Source organism: Chiloscyllium punctatum, chromosome 8 (assembly GCF_047496795.1).
Source record: "Chiloscyllium punctatum isolate Juve2018m chromosome 8, sChiPun1.3, whole genome shotgun sequence".
NCBI lineage: Eukaryota > Metazoa > Chordata > Chondrichthyes > Orectolobiformes > Hemiscylliidae > Chiloscyllium > Chiloscyllium punctatum.
This window is the reverse complement of record NC_092746.1, coordinates 131,465,535-131,484,088: the sequence shown is the minus strand read 5'-3', so window position 1 is coordinate 131,484,088 and position 18,554 is coordinate 131,465,535. Positions and strand designations below refer to the sequence as shown.

Here is an 18,554-nt window from a genome sequence, read left to right as displayed (position 1 = left end):
GATCACGTCCACCATCCTGCCCTCGTCAATCCTCTTTGTTACTATTTCTTTGTGTTGCAGCTTTCTGCAGTTTTTCCCCATTTAACTAATACTGTTATTTTTGTCTGCTTTTCCAAATGAACATTACATTTTCCCACATTATACTCCTCCATTTGCCAACTTTTTGCCCACTTAACAATACCTTTTGTAACCATTTGTATCCCTCTCACAGCCTACCTTTCCACCTATTTTTAATGTCATCTGCAATAGTTCAGGCAATGGTACTTGCTTCCTTCCTCCAAGTCATTAATATATATTGTTGCAGTCCCTGTATTAATCCCTATGGAGTCATACTGGTTGCAGGTTACCAATCTGGGTTTTAAGAAAAACCCTACTTGCTGTTTCCTGTCAATTTGCCAATTCCCTATCCATGCTAATATGCTACCTCCAACACTGTGGACTCTAATATTACGACTGACCCTTTTGTGAGGTACCTTGTTGAATGCTTTCTGGAAATCAAAATACAACACATCTACTGGTTCCCCTCTATCCATTCTAGTTGAGACTTGCTTGAAAATTCTAATAAATTAGTCAGATGCAATTTTCCTTTCATGAAGCCATGCTGACTCTGTTTGATGAGCTTATGAATTTCCAAATATTCTACTGTTACTTCTTTAATATTTGATTTTTCAACAATAGATGTTAGACTAATCAGCCTACAACCGGGATTATTCTCCTGACAGCAGAGGACGTTAAGGAAATATTTAATTTTTCTGCTCTGAGATGGAAGCATTGATGGCAAGGTCAATATTTGTTGCCCATCCTGAACTGCCAGAAAATGCTGATGAGCCACCTTTTGGAATATGAGTCGTATGATTTTTCAGTTGCCGTTTACCACAACCGAGTGGTCTTGCTTGGCCATTTCAGAGGGCAGTTAAGAGTCAACCACATCTCTGCTAAAGAGAAAATGAGGAGGAATACCTTCCGAGGGTTATGACGTTCCAAAACTTCCAAATAGTAATGTGACTCTAAGTAAACATTCAACTGCATTGCCAGGTAGAAAAGGTTAGGGTAGGAGATTAAAGTACATCATGCTTTCAGATTCATAGCTCCTTGAAAGTGGAGTTGCAGGGAGATAGGATAGTGAAGAAGGTGTTTGGTATGCTTTCCTTTATCGGTCAGAGTACTGAGTACAGGAGTTGGGAGGTCATGTTGCGGCTCTACAGGACATTGGTGAGGCCACTGTTGGAATATTGCTTGCAATTCTGGTCTCCTTCCTATCGGAAAGATGTTGTGAAAGTTGAAAGGGTTTAGAAAAGATTTACACGGATGTTGCCAGGGTTGGAGGATTTGAGCTACAGGGAGAGGCTGAACAGGCTGGGGCTGTTTTCCTTGGAGCCTCGGGGGCTGAGGGGCAACCTTATAGAGGTTTATAAAGTCATGAGGGGCATGAATAGGATAAATAGACAAAGTCTTTTTTCTGGGGTGGGGGAGTCCAGAACTAGAGGGCATAGGTTTAGGATGAGAGGGGAAAGACATAAGAGACCTAAGAGGCAATGTTTTCACGCAGAGCATGGTGCTTGTGTGGAATGGGTTGTCAGAGGAAGTGGTGGAGTCTGGTACAATTGCAGCATTTAAAAGGCATCTGGATGGGTATATGAATAGGAAGGATTTGGAGGGATATGGGCCGGGTGCTGGCGGGAGGGACTGGATTAGGTTGGGTTATCTGGTCAGCATGGACGGGTTGGACCGAAGGGTCTGTTTCCGTGCTGTACATCTCTATGACTCTATGATTGATTTCTGGGAAACCTCCTCTGTACTGCTTTCAGGCGTTTGCAACTTTCCCAAGTTGTACACAGAGCTCCAGCTAGGGCTGAACTGGTGATCTGTAATCATTCAGCCTGGCTTTTTTGTTATTGTGTTCAATGTCCCATTTAAAGAACCAACTTCATTAACAGCTTTTTAACCATCTTATCAACTTGACCAACCACCTGCAAGGATTTGTAAATCTGCCCTCCCAGGCCCCCACTACATTTATATGATTATGTCTCCCAATTGGGTTTTTCTCAACTTCTGTCATTTCCTATTTATCCACATTAAACCATGTCTGTCTCTTTCAGTCAGTCCCTCTCTGTTTTAAGTTTGTTAACTGTCCTCTTCTGAAAATTCGCAGTATTGTAAAGAGTATCACTGTTAACTTGTGCTCCCTATTACCAAGTGCAGGGCATTTGCGTTTAAGGAGAAAAGCAGTGATCACTGTATTGAATCCTGAGATAGTTCACAGCTTTTACAGATGCACCATAGGAAATCATTCTATCCGGCTGCATAACAGCCTGGTATGGCAACTGCTCTGCCCAGGACCATAAGAAACTACAAAAGATAGTCTGAGCTGTGCACACAATCACGGAAGCCAACCTCCCATCCAAGGACTCCATTTACACTTCTTGTTGCTGCAACATCATCAAAGACCCTCCTGCCCTGGTAATGCTCATTCCATCAGGCAGAAAATCCAAAGGCTCGAACACATGCACTGACAGGTTCAAGCAGCTTTTATGCCTCGCTCTGTCAAAGCACCCTGTGATCTGTGTGCCTTGTTTGCTATGAGTTGACTGTACTGCTCGCAAAACAAAACTTTTCCCTGGACTTTGGGATATGTGACTACAATAAATCAAATCAGCACACTTCCCTCGACAAGAAAACTAAGCTATGCAATCTATCCCTTAGCCAATCAAATACCTGACTTACCCATCTCCTCCTTTAACATTTACGTCTCTTTTCCAAAGAGGACATTTTCGAGAAAGGCATTTAATAAACCACATACACCATGCCTATTGCACTACCTACATAAATCCTATGTCAGCAGTTGTGATTTGTAGTTTCCTAAATATTTGCAGCATAGAAGGAAGCCATTACATCCATTATGTTGCTGCTGCTCATCAAAAATCTAATTAACACCAAACCTATTTTGTGATCCCTGGAGGCTTTGGCAAAACAAGCGAATGTGTAAATTCTGCTTCAATGTTCACTTGAATTTCTGACCCAACCACCCTTGCAGCAGTAAGTTCCAGACTCCCAACATCTTCTGGATGGAAAAGACTTGCTCCTCCAATCTCAGCTTTCTACCTTAAATCTATGCCCCCTGTTACTGATCTCTCTACAAACCAAAAAAGTACCTTCCTATTCTGCCTATCTCTGCCCCTTATAATCTTACACACCTCTAGTAAGACCCTTCTCAGTCTTGCCTGCTCCAAGTAAAACAACCACTGCCTATCCACAGCGTTTAGGGGAGGCAATGGCCTTGTGGTATTATCATTCGACTGTTAATCCAGAGACCTAGGCAATGTTCTGGGATGGGTTTGAATCCTGCCATGACCGATGGAATAAAATTTCAATAAAAATCTGGAATTAAAAGTCTGAAGGCCATGAATCAATGGTTCAAAAAACCCATTTGGTTCATTGATGTCCTTTTAGGGAACATCATCTGGCCTACATGTGACTCCAGACCCACAACAATATTGACTCCTAATTGTCCTTTGGACCAAAACTGCTGACCTAGCCAGTGGCTCCCATATCTGATGAATGAATAAAAATAATTTCTGCCTTCTGCCCATATTGGTTCTTTTGATGATCATCCAAGGTAGTGAGAATTCATCCTTTGATCAATATTGTAACACCTCCTTCCTCTTCCATCCCCTCTATCTCATCTGAATACCCTATAATGTGGAGTGTTGAGCTAGCAATGATCCCTCTAAAAATCTGGTTTATATTTGCCCCAACAGCATTCACAAACCTCTCTGCAGGGATGGTGATCTCCTTCCACGTCAGAAATAACATATCCAACTCTTAATCAAAATGCTTTTAGTTGTTTGTTCATTTCTCTATCCTAATATAATACACTTATGGTTTCCTTTGGGATTCATAATGATGTCCAAAATCTGCTATTTTCTGATAGAGCTCTCAGCCCTCTCACCCTATGTCTAAATCAATGACAAAGACAGGCAGCAATGTTTCAGTAAGTGTTACTGTTTCAGCTCTGTGTGATTAATACCGATTTGTATATGCAGGTTGCAGCAGCAGTGATTGTGACATGGCACACCGTTCTCAGTGTTCGACTTTGGGTGATGTAGATAATGATCCCAGTTATGTCCCACCTCACTATAAGGAATATTACCGCATTGCTATTGATATCCTCGCTGAGGAGGGAATCGATGCTTACTACCATTTCCTGGCAGAAGAGAAAGAGGTGGATTTTCTCAGCAGCACTGAGATCGAGCACATTAATAAGCACCTGAAGAAACCTCTGGTACCTTTGGATGAGCTTCAGTTTGTTGGAGGCGACTATGATGAATCGGACTCATCAGGCACCTATTGGCCAGTTCAAACTGACATTGCTGCGCCAGCACTGGATCTAGGCTGGCCGAATATTCACATGTGCAGGGGACCCTCTGATGTTACTATTTTTGTGCATCCACCAGCGCCTGACACGCTCAGCATCAAGGAGGAATTCAGGAGACTCATCAGATCAGCTACCCAGGTAAGGAGATTCATGACCTGAATAACGACAATTACATAACAAGGTAATATCTGGAGCCTGATTCATCCATACGAATTCTCTCTGAGCCATTGGGAAAGTAGTTTGCACAATGAAACCTAGAAACTTCTCATTAACTTTTTTTTAACAATCATGCACTATGGTATTAACTGGCCTTTAGAATTTAAATTAATGCAAAGCAGGAGGTTGTTATTCAGTGCAACATGCAGATACTGACTGGCTGTGAGAGAGCAATCTAATTGGTCACTGCCCTTTCACTAGTGTGCCACACCATTGCCTCTAGTTTAAACCAAACGTTTGTACAATTAGCTGTCCATATACAATTATAGATCCATTTTATCACTTGTCCTTTCGTCTAATTGGCTATAATTTTGCCAACAAGTCTATCATATAATTTAGTAAATCCTTTTACAAACTCAAATTTCAAAATCCTTTTTCGACCCCTCTACAACTTTATCACAGCACTTTTGTTAGTCAGTGTGATAATTCTTAGGTGAAATTCCCCAATTCATTACAGCTCCAAATATCCAAATTAAGCCATTGGATGAGGATGGATGAACTGGCTTCCCTGCTTTATCGGCACAATTACTTGGTTGGTTGCAACAAGGTTAATTTAAAAATGGATCTCTGTGATTGGCGAGGCATTGATAAAGGGATTGATTATGAGGGGGAAAATCAGAGTGCAAGAGTAAGCTTATGGGGAACATGCAAACTGATTGTAAAACCTTCTATCGGTATGTGAAGAGAAAAGATTAGTTAGGACAAATATAGGAGCGCAGAATGAATGCAGAAAGAAACAGGGGAAGTTCTGATGAAGAGTCACTGGACTCAATATTAACTTTCTTCCCACAGATGCTGCCAGACTTGCTGAGTTTCTCCAGCAATTACTGTTTTTGTTACAGAGAAAGTTATAATGGGGAACAAAGAATGGCAGATCAATTAAATATATATTTTGATTCTGGAAGACTAGAATGAACAAGAATAAATGGTCTTTTTCCAAATAGCAGCCAGTGACTAGTTGGGTACTGCAGGGATCAGTATTTGGACTCCAGCTATTCACAATATATATTGATGGTTTGTATGGGGGAGCTAAATGTAACATCTCCCAAGTTTGCAGATAAAACAAAACTGAATGGGAGATTGAGCTAAAGGAGGATCCAGAGATGGCTGTGAGATGTGGACAAGTTGATCGAGTGGGTGATTGGCAGATACAGTGTAATATGGATAAATGTGAGATTACCCATTTTGTTTGAGGACAAAACATTGAATGTTTTCAAAAAGGAGTTAGATTCAGGCAAAAGAGAACAAAGGACATGGGGAGAAAGCAGGAAGAGGCTACTGAGTTGGATGGTCATCATGATTGTATAGAATGACAGCACAGGCTTGATGACCCTAATGGTCTGCTCTGACTCCTGCTTTCCATATATCTATGGATACTTTTCCTTGTCGACCTAAATAAACAGGCGTTTTACACAGATGCAATTTAACCAGGCTTTCTTGAGTTAAAAAAGAGTGAGTTTATTGTTTAAAATTAGTGAGAAGAAAAAGTGATGGCACATACATCCATCAAGATTAGAAATAAAAAGGGAGTCCAAAAGGACAAAAGGTAGTTTTTAGAAAAAATGGATCAGTCTCCGAATTATGCAGAGAGAGCTGAATGTTACAGCCGCTATTTTGAAGTGTACTGGTATCATTGCCATCAGTTTAACATTCCTTCATTTTGCTGACCATAAGACAGAGGAGAAATAGGCCATTCAGCCCATCGAGTCTGCTCTGCCAATCAAAGAAGTCATGGCTAATCTGATGATCCTCAAATCCACTTCCCTGCCTTGCCTTATTCCCATAACCCTTGATTCCATAACTCATTTAAAAATGTCTATCTCAGCCTTGAATATAGTTAACGACCCAGCGCCACAATCCTCTGTGACAAAGAATTCCACAGTTTCACTACCCTCTGAGAGAAGAAATTCCTCCTCATCTCTGTGGGATTACTTATTTGGAGATTATACCCTTTGATCCTGGACTCTCCAGTAATCTTTCTACATTTACTTCGTTGCATCCCCAAGAATCTCGTATGTTTCAAGCAGATTGCCTTATTCTTCTGTTCTTCTTCAATGTGTACAGGGTCTACCTAGTCAAAAAGTATTAGAATTTTACTCTATGTACTATGTACTCTAAATGCTTACCCTCCCCTCATAAGAAAATCCCTCTATACCAGGGATCAACCTTGTGAAAAGTTTCTGGACTATTCCAACACTAGTACATTTTTCCTTAGATAAGGATCCCAGAATGCTTCACAGTATTCAGCTGTGGTGTGACTAGTGTCTTATATAGCTTCATACTTTTAGACTCCTATTTCTTTTGAAATTTTTCCAATCCTTTGACTTAACACGAATCTTTGCCACATTGTACGTGCTTTTTCTTTTACACTTTAATTCTATCCCTGACTACCCTGGTTACCCTGATCTCATTCAGTGGTAGAGCAGACTTGGTGAGCCAAATGGGCTGCTTCTCCAGATTCTCTCAAAGTGAATTCTCTGATAATTACCCTGAAATTGTTCCACACCCTGCTGTTTAACTGACTGCCAGGATGTTGCTGGGTTCATCCCTGTCTCCTTACTTCGAGTTATAGAGCTGTACAGCACAGAAACAGACCCTTTGGTCTGACACAGATATCCTAAATTAATCTAGTCCCTTTTGCCAGCATTTGGCCCATGTCCCTCTAATGCTGTCCTACTCATATAGCTAATCAGTTGCCTTTTTAAATGTTGTAATTGTACAATCCTCCCCCACTTCCTCTGGCAGCTCATTCCATGCACGAACCACTCTCTGCATGAAAAAGTTGTCCTTTCGGTCCCTTTTGAATCTTTCCACTTTCACGTTAAACCTACGGCCTCGAGTTTTGGACTCCCCTGCCTGAGGAAAAAGATGATGGCTATTTACTCTATCCATGCCCCTCATCGTTAAACCTTATAAGGTCACCCCTTAGCCCCTGATGCTTTAGAAAAAAACGGTCCCAGCTTATTCAACATCTTCCTATAGCTCAAATCCTCCAATCCTGGCAAGATCCTTGTAAATCTTTTCTGAATCTTTTCAAGTTTCACAATATCCTTTCTATACCAGGGAGACCAGAAATGAATGCAGTTGAACATTTGCAATCCTCTGTTTTTCTGTCTCTATTCAGTCTGTTGTACAATTTGACCCTTCACCAACCAGGACTGTGGTTTTGTCAACATCCTTACCATTAAGTATATAAATCCTGCTAAGATTTGTTTTCCCAAAATGCAGCACCTTGCATTTATCTGAATTAAACTCCATCTGCCATTTTCCAGCCCCTTGGCCCATCTGATCAAGATCCCGTTGTAATCTGAGGTAACCGTCTTTGCTGTCCACTACACCTCCAATTTAGATGTCATCTGCAAACTTACTAACTCTACCTCTTATGCTCACATCCAAATCATTTACGTAAATGATGAAAAGTAATGGACCCAGCACCGATCCTTGTGGCACTCCACTGGTCACAGGCCTCCAGTCTGAAAAACAACCCTCCACCACCACTCTCTGTCTTCTACCTTTGAGCCAGTTCCAAATGGCTAGTTCTCCCTGTATTCCATGAGATCTAACCTTGCTAACCAGTCTCCCATAGGGAACCTTGTCGAACACCTTAATGAAGTCAGTGGTGACATTTTTAGAGTCCATTATTAAGGATGAGATTGTGGAGTACTTGGGTAAAATAGGGCTGAGTCAGCACGGCTTCATCAAGGGGAGCTCATGCTTGATGAATCTTAGAATTCTTTTGAGGAGGTAATGAGCAAGTTTGACAAAGGAGAGTCGATGGACATGATCTATTTGGATTTCCAGAAGGTCTTTGACAAGGTGTCCATGACAGTATCGGTAAGAGTGACCACCACACAGTCCTTGTGGAGACAAAGTCCCACCTTCACATTAAGAATGTCCTCCATCGGGTTGTGTGACACTATCACCGTGCTAAATGGGACAGACTTTGAATAGATCTAGTAGCTCAAAACTGAGCATCCACGAGGCACTGTGAGTCATCAACAGTAGCAAAACTGTACTCCAGCATAACCTGTAACCTCTTGGCCCGGCATATCCCCCACTCAACCATTACCATCAAGCCAGGGGATCGATCCTGGTTCAATGGAGAGTGCAGGAGGGCATGCCAGGAGCAGCATCAGGCATACCTGAAAATGAGGTGACAAACTGTTGAAGCTACCAAACAGCACTACTTGCACGTCAGGTGGCATAAGGAGCAAGTGATAGACAGAGTTAAGTGATCTTACAACCAATCGATCAGATCTGCAGTCCTGCTACATCCAGTCATGAATGGTGGTGGACAATTAAACAACTCACTGGAGGAGGAGGCTCCACAAATTTCAATGATGGAAGAGCTCAACACATCAGTGCAAAAGATAAGGGGGAAGTAATCACAGCCAGAAGTGCCGTGAATGATCCATCTTGGTCTCTTCTAGTGGTCCCCAGTGTCACAGATACCAGTCTTCAGCCACTTTGATTCATTCTGTGTTATATCAAGAAATGGTTGGAACCACCGGATTCTGGAAAAGCTAGGGGCTGTGACAATATTCTGGCAATAGTATTGACGAATTGTGCTCCACAATCTGCCACTGCCCTAGCCAAGCTCTTCCATTCCAGTACAACACTGGCATCTCCCCAACAATGGGGAAAAGGTGCCCAGGTCTATCCTGCACACACAAAGCAGGACAAATCCAACCTGGCTAATTTCTGCCCCATCATCTACTCTCCATCAGTAAAGTGATGGATGGTGTCAGTAATAGTGCTATCAAGCAGCATCTGCTCAGTGACCTCCCCAGTTTGGGTTCCCCCAGGGCCACTCGGCTCCTGACCTCATTACAGCCTTGGTTTAAAAATGGACAAAAGAGCTGGATTCCAGAGGGGAGAGTGATAACCCGTGATACCAAGGCTGCATTCGATTGTGTGTGGCATTAAGGAGCTCTGGCAAAACTGGAATTAACAGGTATCAGGAGGCAAACTCTCTGCTGGTTTGGGTCATATAGAGCCATAGAGCTGAACAGCATGGAAACAGACCCTTCTGTCCAACCTGTCCATGCCGACCAGATAGCCCAACCCAATCTAGTCCCACCTGCCAGCACCCGGCCCATATCCCTCCAAACCCTTCCTATGCATATACCCATCAAAAAGCCTCTTAAATGTTACAATTGTACCAGCCTCCACCACTTACTCTAGCAGCTCATTCCATACACATACCACCCTCTGTGTGAAAAAGTTGCCCCATAGGTCTCTTTTATATCTTTCCCCTCTCACCCTAAACCTACGCCCTCTAGTTCTGGACTCCCCGACCCCAGGGAAAAGACTTTGTCTATTTATCCTATCCATGCCCCTCATAATTTTGTAAACCTCTATAAGGTCACCCCTCAGCCTCCGACGCTCCAGGGAAAACAGCCCCAGCCTGTTCAGCCTCTCCCTGTAGCTCAAATTCTCCAACTCTGGCAACATCCTTGTAAAACTTTTCTGAACCCTTTCAAGTTTCACAACATCTTTCCGATCGGAAGGAGACCAGAATTGCACACAATATTCCAACAGTGGCCTAACCAATGTCCTGTACAGCTGCAACATGACCTCCCAACTCCTGTACTCAGTACTCTGACCAAAAAAGGAAAGCATACCAAACTCCTTCTTCACTATCCTATCTACCTGCGACTTCACTTTCAAGGAGCTTTGAACCTGCACTCCAAGGTCTCTCTGTTCAGCAACACTCCCTAGGACCTTACCACTAAGTGTATAAATCCTGCTAAGATTTGCTTTCCCAAAATGCAGCACCTCGCATTTATCTGAATTAAACTTCATCTGCCACTCCTCAGCCCATCTGATCAAGATCCTGTTGTAATCTGAGGTAACTTTCTTCGCTGTCCATTACACCTCCAATTTTGGTGCCATCTGCAAACTTACTAACTGTACCTCTTATGCTCACATCCAAATCATTTATGTAAATGACAAAAAGTAGGGGACCCAACACCGATCCTTGTAGCACTCCACTGGTCACAGGCCTCCAGTCTGAAAAACAACCCTCCACCACCACCCTCATTCTTCTACCTTTTGAGCCAGTTCTGTATCCAAATGGCTATTTCTGCTTGTATTCCATGAGATCTAACCTTGCTAATCAGTCTCCCATGGGGAACCTTGTCGAACACCTTACTGAAGTCCATATAGATCATATCTACCGCTCTGCCCTCATCAATCCTCTTTGTTATTTCCTCAAGAAACTCAATCAAGTTTGTGAGACATGATTTCCCACGCACAAAGCCATGATGATTATCCCTAATCAGTCCTTGCCTTTCCAAATACATGTACATCCTGTCCCTCAGGATTCCCTCCAACTACTTGCCCACCACCGAACATCAGGCTCACTGGCCGATAGTTCCCTTCTTAAACAGTGGCACCATGTTAGCCAACCTCCAGTCTTCCGGCACCTCACCTGTGACTATCGATGATACAAATATCTCAGCAAGAGGCCCAGCAATCACTTCCCTAGCTTCCCACAGAGTTCTAGGGTACACCTGATCATGTCCTGAGGATCTTTCCACTTTTATGCGTTTCAAGACATCCAGCACTTCCTCCTCTGTAATCTGGACATTTTACAAGATGTCACCATCTATTTCCCTACAGTCTATATCTTCCATATCCTTTTCCACAGTAAATACTGATGCAAAATACTCATTTAACATCTCCCCCATTTTCTGTGGCTCCACACAAAGGCTGCCTTGCTGATCTTTGAGGGGCCCTATTCTCTCTCTAGTTACCCTTTTGTCCTTAATGTATTTGTAAAAACTGTTTGGATTCTCCCTAACTCTATTTGCTAAAGCTATCTCATGTCCCCTTTTTGCCCTCCTGATTTCCCTCAAGTATACTCCTACTTCCTTTATACTCTTCTAAGGATTCACTTTATCTATTCTGTCTATACCTGACATATGCTTCCTTCTTTTTCTTAACCAAACCCTCAATTTCTCTTGTCATCCAGCATTCTCTATACCTCCCAGCCTTTCCTTTCACACTGACAGGAATATACTTTCTCTGGAATCTCATTATCTCATTTCTGAAGGCTTCCCAGTTTCCAGCCGTCCCTTTACCTACGAACATCTGTCCCCAATCAGCTTTCGAAAGTTCTTGCCTAATACCGTCAAAATTGGCCTTTTTCAAATGTTGAACTGATGTTTTGTTTTGCTTTAACCCCCTCTCCCTCCACCCCACCCTCCCAACCCTACTGCAGGTTATCGCAATTGTAATGGATATTTTCACTGATCTTGATCTGTTTGCTGAGGTGCTGGAGGCTGCAAGTCGTGGGGTTCCTGTCTACCTTCTATTGGATGAACTGTTGTCTCATCACTTTCTGGACATGGTCAAGAAATGCCAAGTGAATCTGAGTCACATGCACGTAAGAATCTTTTCATCCGGTTGACTATGAAGCTTAGGAGGAGCTGTTTTCAAGTTTGAGCAGCTGGATGGTTGCTAGTATAGATATTGGTACTTCATCTTGTGAATCAAAGCTCAAGTGAATCTGATATAACATGACAGTCCCCTAATTGAGAGTTAAATGTGAGGCTTTATGTGAAGGTTTTATGCAATGTCAGTGAATATTCTAGTGAAAGCAGACACATCCTCTAGATTTGATGAATTTGGCTGGGTCAATTGTTGAGACTTGCCTCTTGAATTGGCTGGCCATGGTATCAGTTCTGTCTATTCAACAGGTTTGGAGTCCAATGCAGGACTATCAGAGTGCTAGCTTGACAGAGCTTGTCTCTAGATTTTGAAAATTTCATTACACTGTTTTTGAAATGTTAAAGAGTGGACCCAATTTCTTTGGTACACAGCGTTCCCTCGAACAAAACCATCAATATCAAATTAACAGGAATTGGTGATATCATTACTCTGTCATGATTTGGAGGTGCCAGTGTTGAACTGGGATGTACAAAGTTAAAAATCTCACAATACCAGGTTACAGCCCAACAGGTTTGTTTGGAAGCACTAGCTTTTGGGGTGCTGCGCCATCATCAGGTGGTTTCAATTGTGCCCATCCCCTGCAGTTTCTTTACCCATCCTATGCATCCTAAATCTTGTCTAATCGCATTGTAATTGCCTTTCCCCCAGCTATAATTCTTGCCCTGCAGTATATACCTATCCACCTATCCCTTTCGATCACTAAAATAAACATAACCAAATTGTGGTCACTATCACAAGTGCTCACCTACCTCCAAATCTAACACCTGGTCTGGTTCATCACCCAGTACCAAATCTAATGTGGCCTTACCCCTTGACGGCCTGTCTATATACTGTGTCAGGAAACCCTCCTGCACACATTGGACAAAAACTCACCCATCTAAAGTACTTGAACTATAGTATTCCCAGTCTATATTTGGAAAGTTAAAGTCCCCCACAACAACTACCCTGTCACTCTCGCTCCTATCAAGGATCATCTTTGCTATCCTCTCCTCTACATCTGTGGAACTATTTGGAGGCCTGTCGAAAAATCCCAACAGGGTAACCTCTCCTTTCCTGTTTCTAATCTCAGTAGACAAGTCCTCAAACATTCTTTCTGCAACTGTAATGGTGTCCATGACTAACAATGCCATGCCACACCACCCCCTCTTTTACCATTTTCTTTGTTTTCCTGAAACATCTAAATCCCAGAACCTGTAATAACCATTCCTGTCCCTGCTGTATCCATGTCTCTGAAATGGCCACAACATCGAAGTCCCAGATACCAACCCATGCTGCAAGTTCACCCACCTTATTCCGGATGCTCCTGGTGTTGAAGTAGACACACATCAAACCAACATCTTGCTTGCCAGTGCCCTCTTGTGACCTTGAAACCTTAGTTCTGACCTCACTACTCTCAACCTCCTGTATACTCAAAATACAGTTTTGATTCCCACCCCCCGAGAAGAGGTTGAGATATCAAGAATGGGTGAACTGGTTACACCATTATTCATCAAAGTTTATAAGAATGAGGATTATCTTGAAACATTTAAAATGTTGAGGGGCCTTGACGGGGTAAATGTTGATAAGTTGTTTCAATCACTTGGGGAATCTCAAACTGCAGGATATTAATTCAAAGCTGGGATGTGAAAGAATTTTGTCTCTGAATGTAGTGAATATCTCTAATCCTTTGCTGCAGGGAGCAGTGAAATCTAGATCCCTTAAAAATATTTAAAGAGGAAAGGGTGAGATTTCCAATGATCTCGCCTCCACAAGGGTTATTCAGGAGTTAAAGACTATAAGGAACTGGCATGAATGAGATGTTGAGGCCTGGACAAATCAGCCATGATCTTCTGGAATACAGGGCAGGTTTAAGGGAATAAATGTCTTGCTCCTGAAATTTCTTATGTTCTTACACAGCAATTCCTACAAATCATTTCTCAGCCAGGGATTTCCTATAAATATTGACAAACACGTAGACTGTCTGAAGAGCCCCACCCTTTGTACAATCCCTCAGGGGATCATGGTTTGAAATCATAATTTATTAAGATGTCAGTTGTTAGCAACTGGGTGCGTTGTGTTCATATAATTTGCATTGAGAAAATTCAGTCAACTGAGATTCTGCTCAGGGTGATGATTCACTGCTGTATTGCTAAAAAGTGATTATGCCCCTGACGCTTCCCTCTCTACCCAAAGTATGTTTGCTGTTAGCATGATTCAGATGTAACTGTTCTTTGTGAATGAACAAGTATTGGCAGAGATTGGACTGTGAGCATGCCTTTCTCATGACAAGTTATGATTGATCTCCTGAAAGCTGAAGGGATCTTTCACAAAGCTGCTCCCTTTTTCTAAAACCTGTTCCTTTTCTCAAGGATACTGTGTCCATGTTTTTTTTCAGAGGGGTTGTAAACCAGTCCAGGCTCCGAATTGACTGGTTCACTGAGAGGCTTTTTGTTTAATGTAAACAAATGAGACTTTAGGTCAAAGCTTTTATGTTTTAGAAGTAACCTATATAAGTCAAGGGGGCATGGCTGAGCAGTTCAGTGTAGCAATGGGCTGTGTGGAAACAGGCTGCTAGACTCTCCCTCCTTCTGCCCTTCTAACTTCGATCTGTAAGCCTCTATTTCATTTTTACTATGTTTAAGGGTTTGTTTATTGGGATTGTTGTGCATATTCAAAACAGCATAATTAAGTTTCGTTTGGATAGATTGAGTTCTGTAGATGTTCTTTATTTTGTTCTTTGTGTTTCATTCCTTAATTTTGTGAATAAATGTTTGTCTGTTTTAAAACCCAGTAGTCAACCTAGCTAACTTAATCCGGGTAATTTTCACTGTATGCTTGCTGAAACAAATAGCAAAGTTACTGTCTGGGCTGCCTGCTGAAGAACATTTTGAGTGGTCTGCCCTAGTCCATAACAGATTGGGAGCTCTTTGTGGGATTTTAAACAGCAAGTGGTAGGTGCTAGTGTCTTTATTTCGGGTGTTGGTTTGGTTGGGTAGACAAAGCTTGGGATAGTAATGGCTCTTTCAGTCGCCAAAGGTTTTCTGGAGGTGGACGAGGTGAACTTGGTAGTTTTGCAAAAGGTGGTTAAGGCCAAGCTGCAGGAATTAGCAGACAAGCTAGGGTTGGAGCTGCTTCCTTCTGTAAGGAAAAGAGAGAGATTTACAGCAGTAGCGCAGCATTTAAACTTGCTGGAAAATCCATCAGGATTGATAGAGATGGCAAGAATTCAATTGCAAATGAAGCAGCTTGAGTTAGAGGCGAGAGATAAGGAAATGGCAGCAAAAATGAAACCGTTTGAGTTAGGATTAATAGCAGAAGAGAGGGAAGAGAGAGAGATTGAACTTAAGAAACTGACACTTAGAAAGGGAAGTTAGTTTATGGGTTGGCGACAAAGGCTGAAGGTGAGCTTAGTGTGGAAGAGCAGAGAGTTAAAACGGCAAGGTTAGCAGCTGAAGGGGCTGATGGTTATGAGCCGGTCAATAAAACTCGGCTTGGCTTCCAGAATCAATTTCAGTCCATGAGGGATAGAAATTGGGGCAAAGAGAAATCCTCACGTGGAAAAGGAAAGATCGATCACAGTGAAAATCATAAGGATAATTTACCGCAGGATATAAAGGAAACCCTTGAAGGGGACAAAGAAGGTAAAAAGCTCTGGTGTTTTCATTGTAATAAAGTGAGCCAGACAAAATCAAAGTATTGGTGAGCTGGGAGAAAGCCAGATGTAGGAAAACAGGACAAGCCTGGAAGGTTTGTTGGAATGGTAACAGAAAGCACAGTGGAAGCTAGAAAGCTGCACTAGAGTGCACAAGCTGATCAGAGGTTGATTAAGGAGGAAGTGCCAGATCTGCTTAAAAAATATACATGTAAGGGTAAAGTTTATTCACATAGGCCAGGAGTAGTAGGTAAGGAGGTTACAATATTAAGGGACACAGGATCCTCTCAGTCTGTAATGCTAAAGGATGAGGAGATATGCACTCCTGAGCGACAATTGCCAGAGAAGATGCTGGTAACAGGATATCATGGTGAGACAAAAAGTGCTCAGTTATGTAAAGTGAGGCGAGAGAGTCCAGAGAGGAGTGGAGAATTTGTGGCAGGACTGTTGGACAAAACTCTCAATACCAGGAATATAGTTTGTCCTTCAAAATGATACAGCTGATTCACTGGTAGGCATGCTGTCTACTCTAGTTGAAAAGCCAGTGAAGATGCGGGCAACTGAAGAAATGCAGGATGTTTAATCTAAGAATCTTCCCTGATTGTATAGTAACGATATCACAGGGTCACAAGCTGAAGCAGGAGAGATCAAAAGGCACAGGTAAGGAATCTGAAATAGCATTATCAGAGACTTTTTTTTGATCAGATAAGTGGGACAGAGCAGGTGCAAATAGTAAACATGTAAATATCTTTACTGCTGCAAAACTCATTGAGTTGTAACAGATAGATGAGAACTTAAAGCAGTTGTATCAAAAGGCATATACATGGAAGGACAGTGAGTGCATCCCTGTGTGTTATTACCTAACAAGTGATGTCTTAATGAGGAAATGGAGACCATCACACATTCAAGCAGATGAGAAATGGGCAGAGATTCATCAAATTGTTTTGCCAGTCAGGTATAGAAAGGGGGTGTTGCGAGTGGCACATGAACTACCACTTGGAGGTCATTTAGGGGTGAGGAAAACACCGGCTAAAATACAAAGACATTTTTACTGGCCTGGACTACACAAGGATGTAGTTGAATTTTGCCAGATGTGTCATATATATCAACTAATCGGAAAACCACGGGCAGTAATAAAACCTGCACCTTTAATACCTATTCCAGCATTTGAGGAACCTTTCACAAGAGTCTTGATTGATTGCGTAGGTTCCCTACCTCAAACAAAGGGTTATGAATAACTTTGGAATAAAACAATTCAAATCTACTGCATACCATCCGGAATCGCAGGGAGTGCTAGAGAGATGACATCAAACAGTAAAGACTATGTTGAGGGCTTATGGTCAGGATTATCCAGATGATTGGGATAAGGGAGTTCCGTTTGTATTTTTTGCGATCAGAGATGCACCTAATGAATCGACCAAATTCATTCCATTTGAATTAATGTCTTGGGCATCAAGTCAGAAGACCATTAAAACTAATTAAGGAGAAATTAGTCAGTCAGAATTCAGACCACCCATTTGGAGTAAGCGTAAAATTTTAGAGAACGATTAAATAGAGCTGGGAAGTTGGCTAGACAACATTTAAAAGTATCCCAGCATATAATGAAACAAGAAATTAAATTTACAATTTTTCCACTGGGGATAAAGTATTGGTGTTACTTCTAATAATAGGTGACCCTTTAAAAGTAAGTTTTAGTGGACCTTATCAAATCGAGAGGAAATTGAGTGAGGCGAACTATTTGATAAGGACACCGTTACCACCCGACACATGGAGGAAGAACGCCTCATATTCCGCCTTGGGACCCTGCAACCACACGGGATAAATGTGGATTTCAACAGCTTCCGCATTTCCCCTCCCCCACATCATCCCAGTCCCAAGCCTCCAATCGGCAATACCTTCTGGACCTGTCTATATCTTTTCCCCCCCTCCGATCCTATCACCTTCATCCACCTATTGCTTTCTCAGTTACCTCCTCCCCACCCCCTCCCATTCACCTCTCAGCCCCGGCCCACAAGGCTCATTCCAGATGAAGAGCTTATGCCCGAAATGTTGATTCTCCTCCTGACCTGTGCTTTCCCAGTAATGCACTTTTGACTCTGATCTCCATCATCTGCTGTCCTCACTTTCTCTGACTTGATAAGGACTCCAGACCGGAAGAAATCTCAGTGTGTCATGTGAATATGCTCAAAAGGCATTTTGACAGGGAAGGAAAGAAGGTGTTAATGATTACAGCACAGAACAAAGAACCAAGTTTAGAGGATTCTGAATTGGATATTCCTCAAATCAAATTGGACAATGAACAAGTTCCCAAAAATTGGGATAAATTATTGCGTTACCTTCCACAAGAACATTGAAATGACCTGCAAGAGTTATTACTAGCACATGGGGAGATATGCAGAAATAAACCGGGAAGTACAAACCTAATTGTGTATAATGTAGATATAGGAGATGCTGTTCCAATTAAGCAACATCCTTATAGACATAACTCTCTAAAGTTGGCACAATTTCAGAAGGAGATGGAACGCATGTTCCAAGATTGCATAATCAAAGTGAGTTACAATGACTGGAGTGCGGATGGAGTTCAACCTGGAAAAGTGTGAAGTGGTTCACTCTGGAAGGTAAAATTTGAATGCAGAATCCAGAATTAAAGGCAGGATTCTTGGCAGTGTGGAGGAACATAGGGATCTTGGTGTCCATGTTCATAGATCCCTCAAAGTTACCAGTCAGGTTGTTAAGAAGATATGTGGTGTGTTGGCTTTTATTAGCAAGGGGATTGAGTTTAAGAACCATGAGGTTATGCTGCAGCTGTGTAGACCTCTGGTTAGACTGCATTTGGAATATTGTGTTCCGTTCCAGTCACCTCACTATAGTAGGATG

The 18,554-nt window shown here is 42.2% G+C and overlaps 2 protein-coding genes across 8 annotated transcripts in view; one reads left to right on the top strand and one right to left on the bottom strand.

Annotated features, from left to right (window-relative positions):
- LOC140480929 (IQ motif and ankyrin repeat domain-containing protein 1-like) overlaps positions 1-18,554 on the bottom strand; it is a 343,897-nt gene that overhangs the window by 217,732 nt on the left and 107,611 nt on the right. Inside the window, exon 1 of one of the 7 annotated variants that reach the window (XM_072576527.1) lies at positions 4,287-4,400. The exons of 3 other annotated variants lie outside the window; for them this stretch is intronic. The gene's annotated coding sequence lies outside the window, so the exon portion shown is untranslated. Of the gene's footprint in view, positions 1-4,286; positions 4,401-18,554 lie in introns of those variants that run through there. 3 more of the 7 variants (XM_072576524.1, XM_072576522.1, XM_072576519.1) reach the window with 3 other exon arrangements.
- The window catches only part of LOC140480927 (protein FAM83H-like), a 105,630-nt gene that overhangs the window by 14,365 nt on the left and 72,711 nt on the right, over positions 1-18,554 (top strand). The window contains exons 2-3 of the mRNA XM_072576514.1: positions 4,044-4,513; positions 11,817-11,981. Coding sequence (XP_072432615.1) covers positions 4,067-4,513; positions 11,817-11,981 — 612 coding nt within the window. The 5' untranslated portion in view covers positions 4,044-4,066. The remainder of the gene's footprint in view (positions 1-4,043; positions 4,514-11,816; positions 11,982-18,554) is intronic.